General features: G+C 35.5%; 1 protein-coding gene across 3 annotated transcripts in view; it reads left to right on the top strand.

Annotated features, from left to right (window-relative positions):
* Positions 1 to 12,870: 12,870 nt before the first annotated feature.
* egh (beta-1,4-mannosyltransferase egh) overlaps positions 12,871 to 20,721 on the top strand; it is a 163,840-nt gene continuing 155,989 nt past the window's right edge. For 2 of the 3 annotated variants that reach the window (XM_081739132.1, XM_081739133.1), the window contains exon 1: positions 13,669 to 13,815. In XM_081739132.1, coding sequence (XP_081595258.1) covers positions 13,774 to 13,815 — 42 coding nt within the window. In that variant the 5' untranslated portion in view covers positions 13,669 to 13,773. Of the gene's footprint in view, positions 13,108 to 13,668; positions 13,816 to 20,721 lie in introns of those variants that run through there. The other variant, XM_081739134.1, reaches the window with a different exon arrangement.

The following is a 20,721-nucleotide window of genomic DNA, read 5'->3' as shown; positions in this document are numbered from 1 at the left end:
TGCATGCTTCACAATCCTACTATGCACGCGCAAGGGATTCCCCAAAGGAACGTAGGGAGTCCCGGATAATCTGCCAAATGAAAATTCGTCTAAATGGATATGAATTGATAGGGTTTCTACCAGGTAACTTTGTATTAAGTCGATATCTGGAACAAATACAAAATGGCGGACACCTTCATGCCCATTGTGTGTGGTTGCATAATCGCCAGATACGGATGCTGGCCAAAAGTGACGTTCTGAGTATTAAGTGTAGTAAATTTGTACTCTAATGCCCTAGAAAGACATCTGGAGTATCGGTAAAACACAACAGATGAAGCAGCGTGATTCACATGTATGGAAACACGTAACGAAAAATGCCCAGAAAAAATGCACTCACACTAAGTAAACGTGAGTTCAAAGAGTCGGAAATGTAAGGAATAGCATCAAGAACATGAAAGCCATTGCCAATTCACCAACAATATTCCATCAATCTGATGCAATATGAGCTGAAAAACTATCTTTGGTTGTATACATATCCACTTGAAGAATAGTTATAAAAATTTACAGCTATTTACAATGTTTCATACTATCGATAAGAAATGAAATTTCAATTTAAAATGTTCGAAACAGGTGACAGCATTAATTTCAAGTAATAATTGTAAACTTGTGTAATTTTATTCTGTATATAACCACATAAATAGCATTTTCATTTCGATTCGTTTAATACCAGCAATTGAGCGGGTTGAATTCATTAATGATAGACTTTCTTTTATTGCTCTTAAGGGTTGATGGTGTGATATTATTGTTTCAAATGTGCATGCCCCAACAGAAGATAAGGATGACGATACAAAAGATAGCTTTTACGAAGAAGTAGTAGAATGAGTATTTGACCAAGTCCAAATTACCATATGAAAATTCTCTTAGGGGATTTCAGTACGAAGGTAGGACGAGAGAATATTTTCAAATTGATTATATGGAATGAAAGTCTGCATAACAAAGTAATGACAACGGCGTTAGCCCTAATAGCATGATAGTTTGCAGCAAGTCTTTCACTATATTTGATTTTTACTTGCAAGACTTTCCGTGCACTGTAAACCTACTGCAGGTGTTTTGAAAGATTTACCCGCAAATGTTATAATTTGATTTTCACTTGCTAGATTTTACTTACCTCGGAGGCTTGCTGCAACTTTGTAGCAAGTGTGTCAGTTCTAGTTTCTACCAACAGGTGGCACAAAAAGTCTAATCTTAGAAATCTCGTCCCCAGGCCGCCATTTGTAGTAGGTGCGAAGTGTGCGAAGCATTAAAACAAGTGGATAATTAAGATAATTACGTAAGTACCCAGTATGTAGAGATAATTTATATTATAAACATGTATTGTTTGACTGAGTTGTTGAGAAAAATATACTGTGTGATTGTTCGTATACAGTAAATGTTCGGTTTGTAAAAGGCAAGCAACGCAACGCAAGTATATACCTGCAGAAGACTTACTACACTTACTTGCCGAAGATCTGCTGTAGACTTCCAATGCAAGTATATACTTGCAGAAGACTTACTACAAACATGCTGTAGACTTGCAATGCAATTGGAAACTTGCAGTAGGCCGTGCAAGTAAACCCCTTGCAGAAACTTGCTTTGCAAACTTACCATATACTTGCACTGCAGGCGTGCTGCACGTTCGAAGAGCGTCAACTAGGAAGTTTGCATTAAACTTGCATCAATCTTGCAGACTTGCATGACAAGTCTGCTACAACTTTGCCAGACTTGAATTGCAAATCTGCTGCAAGTTTGTTGCAAGTCATTTTTGCTATCTGGGAGACTCATGAACTTTGCAACATCCAAAAAAACTTATCGTGAAGAGTACAAAATTCCCACATTACGATGTTCATAAATACACATAGACCTCGCCAAATGGAAGAACACACAATCAAATTGATGACGTTTTAGTAGATAGAAAAAGGCAGTTTAGCATAATTGATGTTCGATCGTTCAGAAGACCTGACTGTGATACTGATCACTATCTGGTAGCAGCGGTAATAAGGGAGAGATTATCGTTCAATAAAGGGAATATTCAACTTCTAAAAACGAAGATGTTTAGCTTAAAGAATAAGAGGAGAACAAGGCTAGAGAGAAATACGAGATTGAAGGATCGAATAAATTCTCGGTTTTAGAAGGTTTTGAGAGCAATAGTTTTGAGAATACTGGGTTCAAATTAGGGATAGACTTAAAATTTCAGCAAAAGAAAAAATGGGGCCCGCGGAGATACGTAAGAACAAACCATGGTTCGACCACGAATGCACCAAACTAGCAGAATAGGAAAAACAGGTGAAACTGCATTGGCTACAAAATCCGAACGCCAAAATGTATAGAACAAAGGAACGCGGTTTTTTGAAAGCTAAAATTAATGAACTTGAAGATAATAGTAAAAAAAAAATCGAGACATGTATAAGGGAATGAATGAATTTAAGAAAGTGTATGACGGTGGACGGAACAATTTTCACTGATACAGATGGCATCTTGAATAGATGAAAAGATTTCTTTGACGATTTGCTTAACACGCAGCCAAAAACTAATGTTGGTGGAGAAAGGGAAATGCACATAACAGAACCATATATTCCAGAGTCTAGCCGAACAGAAGTAGAAATCACTTTAAAGAAATTAAAGAAACACAAATCTCTTGGTATAGACAAAATTTCGGCTGGGTTAATTTTTGCTGGAGAGGAAAAGTTTGGAACAAGACATACAAACTCATTCTCTTTATCTGGAACAAGGAGGATTTACCAGAAGAGTGGAAAGAATGAATCATTGTTCCAATTCACAAGAAAGGAGACAAAACTGATTGTAATAATTATCGAGGCATTTCTTTTCTGTTATCAATAAGTGGTCGAAGTGAGAAGGTATGCGGTGGTATGCCATACCGTCTCGGGATTTTCCGTCATGAAGGCATACCGCCTCTGGCTTTTCAGTGATCTAGACATACCGTAACTGGAAAGTAGATGCTAAATACTTTTATTAAATCCATTTTATACATAGTAATTGGCGAATACCATTGCACATAAAAAAAATATCTCTTATGTAGGAATAATTTCCAAGTTGACAACACCGACATTTTTGTTATCTTTTTCCTACCTTTTATTTGTAATATGAGGTCTCTTGAAAGAAATTAATCTATTATAGTTTGATGTGCATATTGAATCGTTTCTTTCGTATGTATGGTGTGTCTTCTTGTCATAATGCATATAAATACCTTGTTTTGAGTGGGGTGCAGACGAAATCCATTCGGACAAAATTCAAGCTAAATTCTGGCAAGGCGGACAAAATCCTAGCGGATAAAATCCAAGGAACAGTATCATGTGCGTAGCTGTGGTTTGTGCCTGTAAATACCCGAATTAAATTGTGTTTGTTTCTTTCTTCAATTGTCAAGCATTCTAAAGTTTTATCTGTAATTCTCGAATTTATTGAAATAACATTTCATTAACTTTTAAAGAACTGAAAGTCCAATAAATCATGTAAGATTGTCTGTGTAAGAGTGCAGATGAGCTTTAATTATTTATCACATCCATATGAAAGTATGTAAAAGTATGTATGTATGTACAAGTACATTGTAAAAATATGTATTTTCATCTCAATTTTATTATATATGTTGGGAGCAATGTTCGAAAACGGCCATTGGCCGAAGAAAGTGATCAATTCTAAGTTTGGACAGATGCAATTATCCAAAGTACGAAGAAGTCTATCATTTCGGGGTTTGGTCGCTTAATAGTATCCAAAGCTAGGTTTGGATAATTACAGTTCATCCAAAGCTCAATTTAGTTATTTCCAGTTGTTCTTGCGAGATGTCATTGCAATTTTTTATTCGTGGCGCATGCGCATTCGGAGAATATAGGGAGGGTAAAGCAGAAGTCAGTCTTCAGTCAGGCGGTAGCTTTATGTGTTAACGTGTATGCTTTCTTTGCCACTCACAATTGTTTATTCGTTGAAGTGAAATTGAAGACCGTGCACAACAATGAGTATGGTTGCAGCAGAAGACTTCAAAGCAAAACTAGACGACTACGTTCGAGCTAGTACAGCAGATAATACGTTCTTGTTATCTCCAGAGAAGTACAATGAATTGCTGTTGGAGGTGAAGGCTTCGCAAGAGAAAAAGAAAAGAGGTGAGTCACTGACGTCACTGGACTATCGTCGCCTGAAGAGATATGATGTTTTAAGTATTGGTGGGGTTGAGAAACTTATCGAAAAACGTAAAGATGGTGATAGTGTTATTAGGTATTTCTGTCACACCGGAGAATTATACAGTGTCATTCATAAAGCTCACATTGACACTGGCCACAAACGTTTGAGATGCTTGGACAAAGAACTTAAGCTAAAGTACTGTAATGTAACACGAGAGATCATCAATATTTATCTCAAATTGTGTGGGCAGTGTCAGTTGAAAAAGAAGCAAAAGTGCAAAGGACTGACTGTTAAACCTATTCTCAGTAATCTGCTTAATTCTAGGGGTCAGGTTGATCTTATCGACATGCAGAGTGAACCGGACAAAGGATACAAGTTCATATTAAATTATCAGGATCATCTCACAAAGTTTCTGTTTTTGCGCCCATTAAAGACAAAAAGAGCATCAGAAGTTGCTTATCATCTGATGGATATATTTTGCATTATTGGTGCACCTTGTATTCTTCAAAGTGATAACGGACGTGAGTTCGCAGCTGAAGTTACAAGTGAGCTGGCCTCAGTGTTTGGGTCGAAAATAGTGCACGGCAAGCCGCGCCACTCTCAGTCTCAAGGAAGTGTTGAGAGAGCGAACCAAGATGTTCGAGACATTCTTATTACATGGATGGCAGAAAATAGCTGTTCGTCTTGGGCTGAGGGTCTTCGTTTTGTCCAGATGAAGAAAAACAGGTCCTTCCATAGGGGCATTAACCGGAGCCCCTACGAGGCTTTGTTTGGCGTTCCCATGAGAAATGGACTTTCGGATTCATCTCTTCCATGTGATTTATTACGAGACTTGACCAATGAGGAAGATCTACAAGAAATATTGGCTCGTGATCCACATTGTGACACCATGCAGGAAGGGGAAGGCTCAGGACAGGATGTACAGAATTCATTGACTCGTGATCCACACTGTGACACCATGCAGGAAGAGGAAGGTTCAGGACAGGATGTACAGAATTTATTGACTCGTGATCCACACTGTGACACCATGCAGGAAGAGGAAGGCTCAGGACAGGATGTACAGTATTCATTGACTCGTGATGTACAAGAAGACACTTCAGGACAGGACGCACAGCATTCATTCGTTCGTGATTCCCTTAATAATCTTCGGCAGGAAAGAGAGACTTTTCCAGAATTTCCAGCTTCTTTAGAGACCATCAACACTGCAATTGTGGAAGCAAATGAATCTCCATGTCCGTGCGCAAATCAAGAAAAAAGATGCAACATCTGCACAAGAAGTGAGAGTATACGAGAGGCACGTGAGGGATCCAAAATACATTTAAAGCGACAAGCAAATGAAATGTTAATGGCGTCATGTAAAAAATTCCCTCGTGCAGACGTAGGACAAACTGTTCTAATCAAAATCCCAGAATTGGACAGAGGCAGAGCTGCTCCGAGGAACGTCATGGCTGTGGTTATGGGGAGAAACGATAACGATCTCTACCAGTTGGGGACTTCTTCGGGAATTATTAGAAAGCTGTACGCGCGCAATGAGTTCCAGTTCGCAGATGAACAGTTTCTTCAGATCAGTGATGTTCCGCAGAGAGACATTTCACTTAGAAGTGTAGCTGAAGCAGAAACACACTCCAGGCAGGGGTTTATTAAGTGCGGCTGCAGGAACTTCTGTTTGAACAAAAAATGTAATTGTGTAAAGAAGGGTGTAAAGTGTAACTCAAAGTGTCATTCCTCAAGTGCGTGTAGGAACAAGTAACTGGACAGTTGACCTATTACAATGTACTTGAAGAGCCTGTATATGTGGCGAATCTGCATTTCAGTTATTCCATTTTATAACTGTAAGTTCATTATATTTTTTCGCACTTACAGCTTAAAATTTTCAGCACACGTTTTTCAAATTCTTCACTGTTTCATTGTGTTAATAACTGAACTTAAAACATTTAACGCACTTTGCTGTTAATGCTTAATTAATTATTGTACTTATTTTTATATGGTGCATATTTTCTAAAAGTCTTCTAAAAAAGAAAGTAAGCTGAATTAGAAGGAATTAATACGAAGAACTATTTTTATTCATATACGAATTTCATACTTCTTATTTGACAGAATTTTGTGATATACATTTTCATTTCTTAAACATTGAAAAATAAAAATCTTGTAAAATGTGTAAAATGTGAAAAAATTAATAATTTTTTTTCTTATTTTCCTTTCTAAATTGAGCTTTGGATGAACTGTAATTATCCAAACCTAGCTTTGGATACTATTAAGCGACCAAACCCCGAAATGATAGACTTCTTCGTACTTTGGATAATTGCATCTGTCCAAACTTAGAATTGATCACTTTCTTCGGCCAATGGCCGTTTTCGAACATTGCTCCCAACATATATAATACATTTAAGACACTCAGCATATTGTTGTAAGACCATTCATTGAAGTATTTTAATTTAATCCTTATGAGATGGCGTACACAAGTCTTGATTTGTTTGTTGGTAGTGTTTTATGAATATTTTTTTTTTATAAATAATTCTGATATACTGATCAAATTTTCGTCAGAAATGATCAAAATGTGAAATATGTACGGTAGTTGTAGAATGCTGAGTTTTTTTTTTTTTTTTTTGTAGTTATCGTGTTTCGCGCATATATTCTAAATAAGTAAAATATAGATGTACACTCATGTCCAAAATGATTGTCGCATATCTATAACTGTCTTCTTGTAGGAATATAATTTGATAATTAATTTCCTGGGTACTTTTAATACTGATACTATGTGTATAAACGGAAAATGTATATTTGTGGTAAATTTCATACGAAAAGAATCGTAAATACAAAAATTAGAACGAGTGAAACAAAATGTTGCTAAATGGACAAGTAATTTTTATTTTCGTTTTATTGTTCTTATTTACTGTTCTTTTGACGTAAAATTTGCTACATATATGTCTTTGCCGATTATACACATACTAACATTGTAAGAAATACCGGGCGAATTTGTTTTCAAATTATATTCCTACAACAACGTATTTATAGACATGCGACAATAATTTTGGACATGAGTGTACCTATCAAGAACAAAATGTGAATATGGTAATGATAGAATGTTGAGTTTTTTTACCCGTTGCCATCCACCATTTATTATGTTTAAATGCTATTGAAGTGTGTGTGTGTTTTTTTTTTAATAATGTAAAAGTGTTATTTAGAAAATCGAAATGTGAAAATGTGTCTAGACAAACTAAATGAAAATGTTGTATATGTTATTAGTTATTTTGACAAGTGTAACTGATGTAAATACTTTAAGGGTTCAGAAGTAAATTTGTTTTTATCTAAATTATATCTTTTTAATTTTTTTCTACTTTTATTCTCTATGAATAGAATAGAATTAAGTGTATTCTTTTTAAGACTGGCCTGCTTTGCTGTTATTTGTTTCTCTGATTTAGCAAGTCAGTGCTTTCATTTTCTGGTTGATTTATGTGAGTATACACTTTTTAGTCAACATATTTCTGATCACCTCAAAAAAAGTTTTTTTAAAAAACAAAAAGAACGTTTTTTATGTTTAAAACATGTTTTTTTTGTTTAAAACGTTTTAAACGTTTAAAACAAAGTACTTTGTTTTAAACAAAAAAAAAATGTTTAAAATTTTTATTTTGTTTAAAACAATAATCTAAATACGCATAGTTTCGTAATAGGTGTCATTAGTGCTTTCGATTGATGTATAAACCATCTTTCAATTCGATATATAACCTCCCTCTCTTCCCTTGTAAGAGGAGCTGATTAGCGGTTCCACACCAACTCGCACGGATATCAACATAACGGGACTTTAGTTATTATAGCAAAGTTATTATAGCATTCGTTATAAAGAAATGTAGAGGTTTGAATTAACCCTTTACCGGCCGAATTATTTATCAACATCCAAAAAATTCCTTTTTGCATTTATACAATTTAATTTTGTCCGTACAAACTAAAAAATAGTCATTTTGGAAAAAATGAGTACAAGGTGCTGATTCTTGAAAGGAAGTCCCTACGTTCAAAAATTCACGAAGAAACACAGGAAATCCACCACTAACATCATGTCAAATGTTATGACGTAGTTTGTGACTTCAAATACACAATGGCCGGTAGTGGGTTAAAGAAAATCAAGAGGGGGGGGGAATAAGTAGCCCGAGAAATTAGGTAGGCCAAGAAAATGCTTCCTTTTTCTTCTATGAATAGAATAACTGGCGCAAATCCCGGGAGGTAAGGGGAACATGTCCCTCCAATCTTGGAACTGGGGGGCCGGCCCCCCCAATAATCCGATTTGAAATGTGTGTTTGGAAAAAAAAAATGTGATGATTTTTGTCCGATTGCCACAAAGGAAAGTGAGATGAAATTGACGTGCCCCCAGAATAAGCCTCGAGTCTCCTCACCTCCCAGTGTTGAAGACAACTCTGCTCCCTGATCCTCCACAGGATTGTTTTTCAACTTCACAAATATTTTGAGTATCGCTTAAGAAGAAAAAAAGCAAAACGGTCTTACTTGTCCCCTCCAATGCTGAAGACAGATTTGCGCTGCTGAATAGAATAAAAGGTAGATTCATTGCTAAATGTTTGTATCATATCACTTAAGATTCACCAGTCTGCATTTCTTGTCACAAAAACTTCAATTTATGCATAAATTAAAATATATTTAATTCTCAAACTCAGGTGGGCAATTGCCCTCTGCTTCCCCGTGTTGCGCATAAAATCCTAAATACGCCACTAATAGCATCACTAGTTTAACTTAGATATTGGAGGAAACAAAGCTTCCCGGAAGAGGATCTATACTTGCACAGATTATGGGGGCACTTTGAAGTATCTAAGATGCCTACAGCTACGAAATTTGCTGAACTGGTGAACACCGAATTTTGCAGTGGTCACTCAAAGGATTGGTCCTGTCATTGAATGATCATGAGGTAAAGATGAAATAAAAAATCCATAGGAGAAAGATGTCAATTTCATCCAATTGATTACAAGACCGGATCCAAGATTGTCTGAGGGGAGGTGCACCAATAACTACCAAAATAACCAATCACATTGAAACTCTTCAAAGTGACATGTGACAATATTCTTTATCCCTGACAACTCTGATGCATAGAACGGAGGAAAGTATTTTAAATTGCGTTGCAAATGATATGCAGGGGAAAAAAAAATGTTTTCTTCTCCTGGCTTCTGTTTCCTTCCGTACTTGGCAAATGTTATATAGTTTTGCTTGGTGAATCCTTTTCCGTCAACTTTTAGAAAATCGACTTACTCTATTGCTTATGCAAAGCTCTGTTTTCTATTAAGACCCAAAAGAAACATGATGGAAGGGGAGGTTCGGAAAGTGTTGGTATTTTCACTGGTAGCTTTTCATTTTAGATAGTGTATATTTACAGTAAAGGGTGGGTGCATGTACACCTTTGCACCCTCCCTTAAATCCGGCCCTGATTAATTATTATTTTTAGGTTCTAGTAAACGGTTTAGGTAGATTTTGATTTTGAGAAAAATAACTTAAAGGGGTATTTTTTGAGTAGAGGAGTAGAAGCAAAAAAGACATTCAGAGATTAGTTTACATTTCAAAACCAGACATAACGAGTTAAAAAAAATAGAAGTGTAAGAAAGGGAAGTAGCTAATAAACACCGATTCCAGGGGGAGGGGCAAGAGACCGACACACAAACTCAGTCGCGAATACACAATATTTTGATACACGAGGGCACATAATACATCAAGTAAAACAACAGTTATTTACGCGCGTATGCTTATTAATTACAATAAATAATCTATAATACCAGATACTATAGTATTTAATATGAATATATTAAGTGTTATAACATTTAAGTAAGCAAATTAGTATGTCTTGACATCAGGGGCGTCATTTCAGACTTCGCTTGAGGGGGGCAAGAACACCATCGACATTAGATTTTTACGTTTTGTACTAGTATATTAGTAGACATCGATTAAAGTATATGTATTCTTCAAACCCTTGGGGGGGGGCAATTGCCCCCTCCTGCCCTCCCTAAATGACGTCCCTGCTTGACATGCTCTTCCAAAAACCTTTCAAAACCCAGGGAGGCAACATCCCCTTTTCCCCTTCCCCGCTACGGGCAGCCATGCTTCCTAGTGTTCTGTGTCTATATTTATATGCTGCTTCAAACATTCAGGAGAGAGAAAATGCATCTTGGTAATATATCAGAAGTCCATGCCATTTCATTTTCAATCTCCCGCTCTTCGGTTTGTTTCTTAATTTGTCAGCTCGAGGTTTTCCATAAACCTTTTAGTCTGTTAGTTGGCAGCATTTACACACTGCCGTCTGCATTGTTTACAAGGGCTGCAAAGCTTCGTGAAAAAGCGATTAGTACTATGCGAAAACTCACTTAAGGATCAACTTGGAAAATTGCAAAATTTCATTAAATGAAGCTCGGTTTCTCAGTTTTTTTTTTTTTTCAAAATGATATCAGATAAATGAATTATGAGAGGAGAAACTATTTCCGTTCGATTGTGGAAAAGAGAGGGATAGGGAAATGTAGGTACATACGCAGGAATTTATTGCGCGAGGGGTCCAAAGCTTTTGGGGCGGTCCAAATTCTATATAAGGATACTTGTATTAAAATTTATAAAATTACTGCTAAAATTAGAATGGTTTTACAGAAAAGTTGGGACTTTTTTGGGAGGGGTCTGGACACCCAAGACCGACCCCTTCTGTTCGTCCCTGTGGAAATGTAATCTAGAACAAAAACGCACGTAACGATCTTTTAAGAACTTTTTTTCGGGTATGCAAGCAGTGGCGTCCAGGGGGGCCTCGGTCCTCTCAAAGCTATCCGACAATGTACTTCAGTACTTGTTCTAGTTCTACTATAGTTCTTATTTTTTCAGTTGTTACCTTGCATTGCAGCAACTGGCAATCTGGAAAATCTTTGTCTACTTTTGGGCCATTTATTACTAGCGAATACTTAGGCTTGATCGTTGCTCATGGTTTATTCCGTTTCAATTCATTTACCAAAGACAGAATTTTGGATTTCTTTTGTGATTATTTCTGTTACTTATCAAATGTAGATTAACATTTTATGTAACTTTATTATATTAACTAATTTATTATATTTCGTGTTATTACTAGTTTATTCTAAATATCTCCTCTGACAAACATATACAAACGCATACATATAATGTTTCAAAACAACACCGACAACGTTTGGGAGGTGATTCCTGACACCAAGATAAAGCAAAAAAGTATAGACTAACCTGGGTGCAGAAACTCGTCATTTTTTAGTTATAGACTGTCGAAAACATGAAAAAATAAACTTTAAAGGTCCATAGCTCCAATACTATGGTCCTACCGTAGTCGAATCAAGACTTCACTTGCCTTATCCAACTATCTGTTTCAGAATTCTGTGGCACTTGCGCAGTAATTTTTATAGAGCTAGTTGGTAAGTATTTCAAATTATTTGCCCGTAACTAAACTCACTCCATAAAAGTTGTGTGAGAACAACAGGATTCTGAAGCATGGATATTTGAATAGTGTACACATTAGTTCCTAAGTGAAGTCTTGACCCGACTATGGTAGGTCCTATAGTATTGGAGCTATGGACCTTTAAAGTTAATTTTTTCATGTTTTTGGCAGCCTATATATCCGAAATGACGGATTTCTGTATCCAGGTTGGTCTATACTTTCTTTTCTAAGTCTTACCTTGTGTCAGGAAACACCTTATATATATATTAAACCTATATACAGGGTGGTAAGAAATTATTTGAGCACATTTCTGGAGCTGATTCCTGACACCGAAACAAGCAAAAAAATCCTGTGGAACTTTGGTCAGTGAGGGATAGTTTCGGCGATAAAGTGCCGAAAGCGTAGGAAAAATGAACTTCAGAGGGCTGTAATTCAAAAACAACGCAACGTAGATAGTGCGGTTTAGAACATAACGTAGAGATCACTTGCCTGGTTATAGGAGATCCCTACGTTCCTTTGGGGAATCCCTCACACATACATCTTGTGGAGGTTTGAAGCATACATTTTTCAATCGAGCAGGTATGGCTTCGAGTGTCATGTTCTAAACCGCACTCTCTACGTTGCGTTGTTTTTGAATTACAGCCCTCTGAAGTTAATTTTCCCACGCTTTCGGCACCTTATATCGCCGAAACTATCCCTCACTGACCAAAGTTCCAGAGGACTTTTTTGCTTGTTTCGTTGTCAGCTCCCGAAGTTTGTTCAAATAGTTTTTTTTTTTTTTTTTTTTTTTTTTTTACCGCCCTGTATATTTGTATATCACAACACCAAGCCCTCCAAACAAAAATTCTGCCTACACTACTGGATGCAAGGGAACGATGTATCTAGTTCTTAATTTTAGAAAACTCACTTAGGACAACTTTTGAGGATTTACATAAAGTTAAATGTGTTTGGTTTATTTTCTCAGTTAAGTTCTCTGTTTAAATTTTAGATGTCAAAAGCAATATCTAGTTATAGACGGGACGTAAATTTACCTAGTGTCTTTACGTAGAAATAAACGAAATATAGAAATTTGGTGCTGATTCTGTCGAAGCATTTTCTGTGTGTCTAGAAATAGAGTATCACTGATTGTAGCAAAATGAGTTGATTAACTAGTAAATAACTAAAGGCAACTCTGGACATGCATAGAATTGGTGCTATGCCGTAAGGTGGAAGGTCATTCTCAATTGAATTTTGCGCAAGCGTCCTTGATTTTTTTTCTTCTTTCTGAAAAACGATAGGATTGTGCTACTCTCTTGCGGTACGAAACGGAAACACGGAAAGCTCAGCGTTTTCTTCCCACAATTCACTTGGCCGCGGTGCGGGGTCTGTGCTCTTCGGTTGGGATCAGAACTTGTGTTCGAGGGGTAGCCGCCAATTGGGCGGTTGTATTGCATTTAAATACAGTTAGTTGTATGATAAATGTGGGTGTGTGAGTGATAGTGTGAGGATGTGTGTATTGGAATATTTATAATTTTAACTGACCTGAGATTAAGGTAGGATATATTATTACATTTTTTTCCTACTTCATTATCTAGCGTGAGAAAGCGTCAACCGACCGGTGTGTTAGGTGTGGACAGATGCAGCTTAACTTCATATTTTGTTTTTGTTTTGATCAATTAATTAGCTGTAAATAGTTGTATTTATAACTCGTATTATTACTCCCTAGGGAGAGGAGTGTCAATTACATTACTTAAAATGATATTGTTTGACTAAGAATGAATGTAAACATAGGACTAATATATCAAAGGAAAAGACCGGCGTCGTTAACAATGATAATAGAATAAGCGTGGTGGTGATTCATTCAGTGAACCCCCTTGAACAATCCGAGTGTAATATTATGCTGCCATTATTGTAGTACGTATTCTATTTTATCAATGGATTATTGCATTTTATCTCATGGAATCGTTGGAAATTCTCCAACTTGTTTCAAACCGTCATTATGACAGATTATCAGGTTAAGAGTGCTAATATTTTATAACTTGCCACTTTAGTTTATAAACAAAATATTTTCAAGATTGTGTTTTGTTTCTCGTTAGTTTATATTTTAAAATAATATGATAATAATAAAAAAGAATTAAAAAATGAACAGGCGGATCTACCCTATTTTGTATTCATTGTGTTTATAATACATTTTGAAGAAATATTTGAAGCAAAACATAATGATTTATATCAGATCTCCCCTATTAGTTAGGGAGAGAAGGGCAAGTATCAACTTACTAAAAATAGATAATTTAAGGAAATAGAGAATTCATCGTAAGATTATAATTATTTGTAAGTTAGTGTATTGCGTTATTTAAATTGACAAAATCAGCTTTGTGTTCAATTGATGCTTTTAAAAAGGCATATACCTAAAATTTTATTGCATTTCTTCCTTTGCGTATAAGGCTCACGTAATGATTGCACATTCAAGCAGAGAGGCATAGATTTTAATTTGAAGTACGAGAAGTCCCTCAAAACTGAATATCCGTGAGTCGAAAATAATGTGCTCTTTAAACTGCGAAGTTCAGTTTTAGTTTACGTTTATCGGTTTGGATTTATTAATTTGACAGAAGGGGTCCAGCAAATTGTTCCTAAAAACTGTTACAATGTAGGTAATTTCTGTTCACATTTAATTAGGTTAGGTTAGTTTATGCTACATTGTGTTAATGTTGGGGTCCAGCATAATTTTCCAAAATATTGATGGAGTTTCGCTTATTTCTACTACAGTAATAAGTTCAGGTTAGCTTAGCTTAGGTTAGGTTAGAAGAATTTCTATTAATATTAGGTTAGTTCAGGTTAGGTTAGATTTTGTTAAGTTATGTTAGTTATAAGTACTTGTATCATCCTGTAAATTTTACACTTTTCTCCTGTAAATTTTACACTTTTTACGTGCTTTTGGACCTCTTCTGCTAATCATAACCCATTATTATAATTAAATGTAGGCTTATAATTTCTTTTTTAATTTTTGTATAATGTTTGGAAAAGGAGGTAGGGCAGGGTTGCCAACTTTTTTTTTTTTTTTAATAAATGGGAAGTTACGGTTAGTATGAATGGATGAAAGTATAGGGATGCTTTTGGAACTGGGGGACAATACAAAGTTAACCTTACTTATCCGAAACTAACCTAACCTGAACCAACAAAAATACAGAAAATATACCAAGAAAGTAAGAAATTTTAACTCGAAGAGATTCTGGCTCCCAAGACCCACATATATGCCTAAGTATAGGGCTACTTGGAAAACATTTTAGGCCTATATTAGTTTCTTCCCCAATTTTACGCATATAAGATCTCCAGTGTTTGCTACTTCACAAAATGCAGCTGAGCGAGCTACTTTGGGCGAAGGGGGTTGGAAGTCTCGCAGGGCTCGTTTTTTTCTTTATCACAGTGTAGGCATAAACAAGGTACTCGGCTCTGGGGCCATGAAACGAGTTTGGGGGAGGTTTTAAATATCATCCACATTTTAGTACGCTAAATAGTTATAAAATGATTGTAGAGTACAGAGGTCCTTATTTGAATCGCCATTACTCGAGTAGACGATTCTACCAAATTTTTACAGATTTGTTACAGGTTAGATCAGAGCTTTCAGATTGGTTCCACCAAATTTTGACAGAATTCTTACATTTTCAGGTTAGATTAGATTAGGGTTTCTAAAATACTGGTGATAATTACTCTGAATACCACTCAGAGCTTTGGAACTTTGTAGACAATAAATGACAAATTCTGATTAAAACATATTAACTAATAAATAATAGCGTTACAGTTTCGGCATATCATATTTGCCTTCATCAGACACATTATCTCATACATTATACCTCAAACACATCAAATAATGTGCCTGATGAAGGCAAAGATGTTTTGCCGAAACTGTAACGCTATTATTATTTATTAGTTAATATATGTTTTGGTCAGAATTTGTCTTTTATTGTATAATTGAGGGGGTGAACGCAACAGTGGTCTAGCCCACATTTTTAAAAATGGAGAAAAATCAAGTAAACACATGTGGTTTTTTGTACAATGTATGACACATTCAACCACTTGTAGTTGCTTTTGGTATATTGTACAGAAAGCACATGTGTTTAACTTTAGCTTGATTTTTCTCATTTTTACCCAGTTTGCATTCTTGTGTTCTACCGCCTTCCGCTTCAGTAAATAGTTACTTACACAATACTTTCATTCTTCAAAATTCATTTCAGTATGCTGTGCACTGACAGAAATTACGTATATTCACACGCTCATTCCTTCACGAAAAATGTTTCAGATCGTCTTTTGCATATAAATTTTCTATTTGGTAGAACCGTCTGTGCGAGTGAACTCTTTAAATCTATATTTATTTACACGTTTCACTTCTCATTCCTTTGCATTCTAAATGAGCACTAGATGTTGTAACATTCAGAAGAAAGTAAGAATTTTGTTCAATTCGTGATCGATTAATTCTTGTCCCTTTTGCCTATATCTTTACAGATATCCATTTTTCTAAAGTATTGCCATCAGTGGAAATTTTCTAATTTACATTTTCTCTTAAGTAATAAAAATCTTTAGAGATTTAAATATAATTGTGCAAGAGTTACGCAAATTTCTTCCAACTGCGCGGCAGGTTTAAGTAATATTTTGCTCCCATAGTTTTTTTGTAAATACGGGAATTTTAGTTTCTGGGCTTAACCAAATCAGGGGACAGTTTAAAAATTGTGCCAAATACGGGAGGTCCCGTATAAAACGGAAAAGTTGTCACATCAAAGTGGGACGGTGGTCATGAGGTGAGAATGGATTTATCGTTCTCTAAGTTTTGATCATGGTTATCATTTGTGTTTTTTTTTTTTTTTATTTATTTTTTTTTTATTACGTCCTAGATCGTAATTCGCATTGATAACGATTTGTGTGAATTGATGCTGCTGTATAACTATTTCCTGTTTAATTTTAGCACCAAAGATCTTACTTTATTGAGTTGTCGATGGACTAGTTGTGTGTTCGTTTTTTTGAAAAGTTTGTCTCCAATATACCGCACTTTAGGGTTTCGTACGTTAGGTAATTACTTAGGATCACCGGAGTTAATTCTGTGGTTCGGTGAACCTTTGGTTATACTCTATTTGTATATTAGGTTTATTTGACGGAAATAATTTGGTTTTTGATGTTCAGATCGTAGCCTTGGTTCATTTTAGTATCAGAAGCTTGTTTCTTATGTTCATGGTTGTTGATCTAGACATCCTATTCCTGTGCAGCTACACTTTATGATAGTTGGGGGTGGATAATATCCAAAAATATACTTCTTGAATGGTTGGCACTTTTTTGTCATTGTCTGTTTTATGTTTTGAAGGCTACGATACTGGAATTATTTGCTGCCACTAATTCAAATTGTTCTAAAACTAGGATCGGACCTGGGATCGGTATCAGCGGAGTGTACTATAGGATTGCCACCTTTCTAAAGCCAAATGTAGGGATACTTCATGCAACTAATGGCGAAAGGTAGGGAAGGGGGAAGAGATGTACCAGTCATACTTTTGCCGTAATAATGTAAAATAAGTCTTTCTAGTGAAGAGTGTGTGAGAGCATATAAATCACGTAGGTCCTATATTATATAATATATAGTCAGTTGAAGTAATAGCGTATATAGCCTGTGTACAGACCTCTTTACCGGATACACATTTATCTGCTTGCCTACCCCTGTTGTATGGTTTCCTTTTATTTCAAAGGCTCTGTGTAATAATTTGAAAACTAAATTTTAATAATAATAATAATGGTAAGTCACTAACTTCATTAATAAACTTGAACTTCGGGACATTTTTCCGAAATCGGGTCCGTTGCGACAAAATAAGGACGGGTGGTAAAGACCGGTAACGAGCATGGTGACACTTTAGTTTAAGTTGTTTCCGTATCATATTAGAACCTCACCTTTTCAGTACCTAGCTTTACTAGGTAATGTTATTGTGTCCAAACCACACCAGCTGCCGCCTTAGGGAATCGAACCCAGGTCTTCCGCGCAAAGGCGTATATGTTGAAGATATGGGCATGAGATAACTCTTGTGCCATATTTGTTTCCTAGCTAATTATCCATGTAGCTTAAGGAACTGATAAATCGTTGTCGTGGAATTTTAATCTTGTCTTGGGTGCCAAGATAGCTAACCATATCCGGTTAAAATTATGGATGGCATCTAGTATCTTCCCGAAATCCATCGACGGCTAAGATGTCGGTACTATGACTTATAATGAATCGTTGTAGACGATTACTGGAAATCAAAGTTAACACTTAACCTAACCTAAATAACGAACTGTAGTCACAACCAAGTGATTTGAGGGAGAAACTAAATGATATCCAAAATTATTTTTACATATCTTCTAAAGATTCTTTATTTTATCCCTTTATAGTCTACTGAAGGCTTTTTTATTACTGTTATTATTATTTAGCTAATTCCAGGATTTTAGCTCGATGCGTTGCATGCATATGGGAACAATGTATCCTGCCCATTTTAGATCTCAGTGTGACATTCAATGATGAGTGTATTTTGGGAAATATTCAGTGTGTCTTCTTAGTGATTGGAATAACTTTACTTTTTTTTTTTTTTTTTTTTTTTAATAATGTATTTATTTTATGAAAGCTTGGAGACTTCGAAGATGAGTGAGGAAAAAGAAAAGTTGCATATCTGGAAATAATGCTTTAAAACTGCCGGTACACTTGTGTGGTTCTGTTTAGCAAGAATGAAATTTGTCATATTGGGAATTCGGACGGACTGTTCAAGAATAGTTTGAGTGTTGAAATATAAGATAAATTTTGTTAATGTTTGTATTGTTTTTAAGTAGAATATTTATTTATTTAAATGAGAATCAGGATAATCTAATTTAGAAAGTGTTTAGTTCATTCTTTAGACTTTCTGAGCTGGTTTTTATAAGATTTAGTTTTCATTCTTCCAATTTTATTTTCCTTTCTTATAACTTCGCCATAATTGTTTATTTCAAAGATATTTAATATTAATAGATATATTTGTGGCGTTATGGTTTATTTCTGGAGATAGTTCGCAGTATTTCTTTTTAATAAATAGGAATTTCACTTTTTCTCCTCCATCAGGGTATCTATCGGTCACGAAAATCATGAAAAAGTCACGAAACCAGAAATCGGTTATGAAAGTCAGGAAATTTAGCTTTTGGGTCACGATTTTTTCATCTGTACAAATATAAGTATAGACGGGAAAATTTTGTTCTATAAACCGTGAAAATGCACCACCAAAAATGTCTATGGTCAGCTTTAGATGCTACCAAATCGCAAGTAAAGCGTGCTTCTATCGCATGCATGAAAATGCGGTCCAATTCGCGCTCAAATTCGTTCTTGAGAATGTTACTAAATTTTAGGGGAAAAAAGGTCACGAAATTCCATTTTGGAATTTTAGTAGACGCCCTGCCCATTATTTTAGGGTGTTACCCCTGCAATGCAATGAATATATGTCCTATCGTATGCGCCCAGTAGAGGGAATATACTTGTCATAATTTTACTTTTGTCATGGTCTATCGTGATTATTTTGTCGCTGGCGGACTTGGAAACTAAAGCTAATAAGTTTATTTTTTATTTAGATAGACGAATACTACAGATAAAGATACCCATGTACAGTATTCACAAAACAGCTGAACATATAACGGTAGAATAAATAGACAAGTGATAATTTTAATAATCGATTCTGGCACTCAAAGAATTTACTACATTTTTAAATTTAGTGAAGGATATTCTGAGTATGTCAATATTTGGATCAACCATACAAAGTTTGTTGTAGAGGTCACACATGCTCCAAATAGGTGAGTTTTTAATCATATTCGTTTTTAATGTTTTACGGTGAAATAAACCAGGTTTTGGATGTGTTCTGACGTTAGGAACTTTTTAAATTTAAGAAATTCAAGTAATTGCGACACTTGGATTTCGTTGTTTAAAGCTTTATATAGAAAGCACAGCAACCTAACTTTTCTTCTTCTGTCAACGAATACAATGTTTGGTTGTTTAAAAGCATTGGTAGTTTAAAATTTAGGATATATGCCTGTTTTCTTGAAACTATGTAGCCTACCTTGCGAGGTTTGATTCTAACATTTCTATTTTACGGCTATATTTTTAGCTTGCAGGGTTCCGAATGTCGGCACCATATTCTAGTTTCGATTTAGCGATTGCGTTATATATCGTTTTCAATGTGTCTTGTTTCTTGAAGTCTCTTCCAGTTCTTACCGTATACCTCAGGTTTCTATAAGCTTCGCTCACAATTTTTTGAAACGTGATTTGAAAATGTTACTTTGGCGTGAGAAGCTGTTGAAGAGTAAATAGAACAACATGGTTTTTGGAAGTGATTTATTCTAGATAAGATGTAGTAAAAAAAGTGCTAGTATGGTATTGTCAAAGCCAGTGGGTCTTAGGCAGAGTCGTTTTGACATGATTTGCGTCATACTAAAGGCCTGACTGCTGCAGGAAACATGTTAGTCGAACTCTTTAGTATGGCACTAATCACGCGTCAAAACAATTTTGCATAAGGCCCAGTAAGTTTAAACAGTTGTAGAGTCATAGATATCAAGATTTTATTGTAGAGTTATATTAAGGAAATTTATTAATTTCTTTATTGTCGTATTTATTATCCTATCTCTAAATGCTGGAACATGTTTAAATTAAGTTACATTTACGAGTAGAGGTTGAGAGTTTCGAAAGTGCTAAAAAGTGATATATGTTTTGTGCATAGTAGATGGGATGGACATCAAAATGTTAGTGAATTTTAAGTATTCTATGAGTGCGATCAATATTTTATGCGTTGTTAGTAATGGAACCTGGAACTAAATCTCTCGTGGCTGTATTGTTAGCGTTCACACCTTTGGCGCAGGAGACCTGGGTTCTTTTCCCGATAGGCGCTCTTATGATTCGGATATCACAAGTTTTAGGACCACGTTTCATATAGACTCGTTGCTAGAAGAGATGCCAAACTCAAATGTAACTAATCGAATCTGAAACTATGCACACGAAAGTCACGTGTGGGACAAAATATTATTATTATTATTATTATGAAAGATGGGCGATTTGTATTTGAATACTAAAAGCTAGTTGATTTCAAATCTTCGTCGTCGAGAAGCCTTTTGAACATCGTTCTCGAGGTTCTGGGATTGAATTCCGGAAGAGC

This window comes from Thermobia domestica, chromosome 14 (genome assembly GCF_964235325.1).
Source record: "Thermobia domestica chromosome 14, izTheDome1.hap1.1, whole genome shotgun sequence".
In the NCBI taxonomy this organism is placed as follows: Eukaryota; Metazoa; Arthropoda; class Insecta; order Zygentoma; family Lepismatidae; genus Thermobia; species Thermobia domestica.
This window is presented reverse-complemented; position numbering and strand designations above follow the sequence as displayed.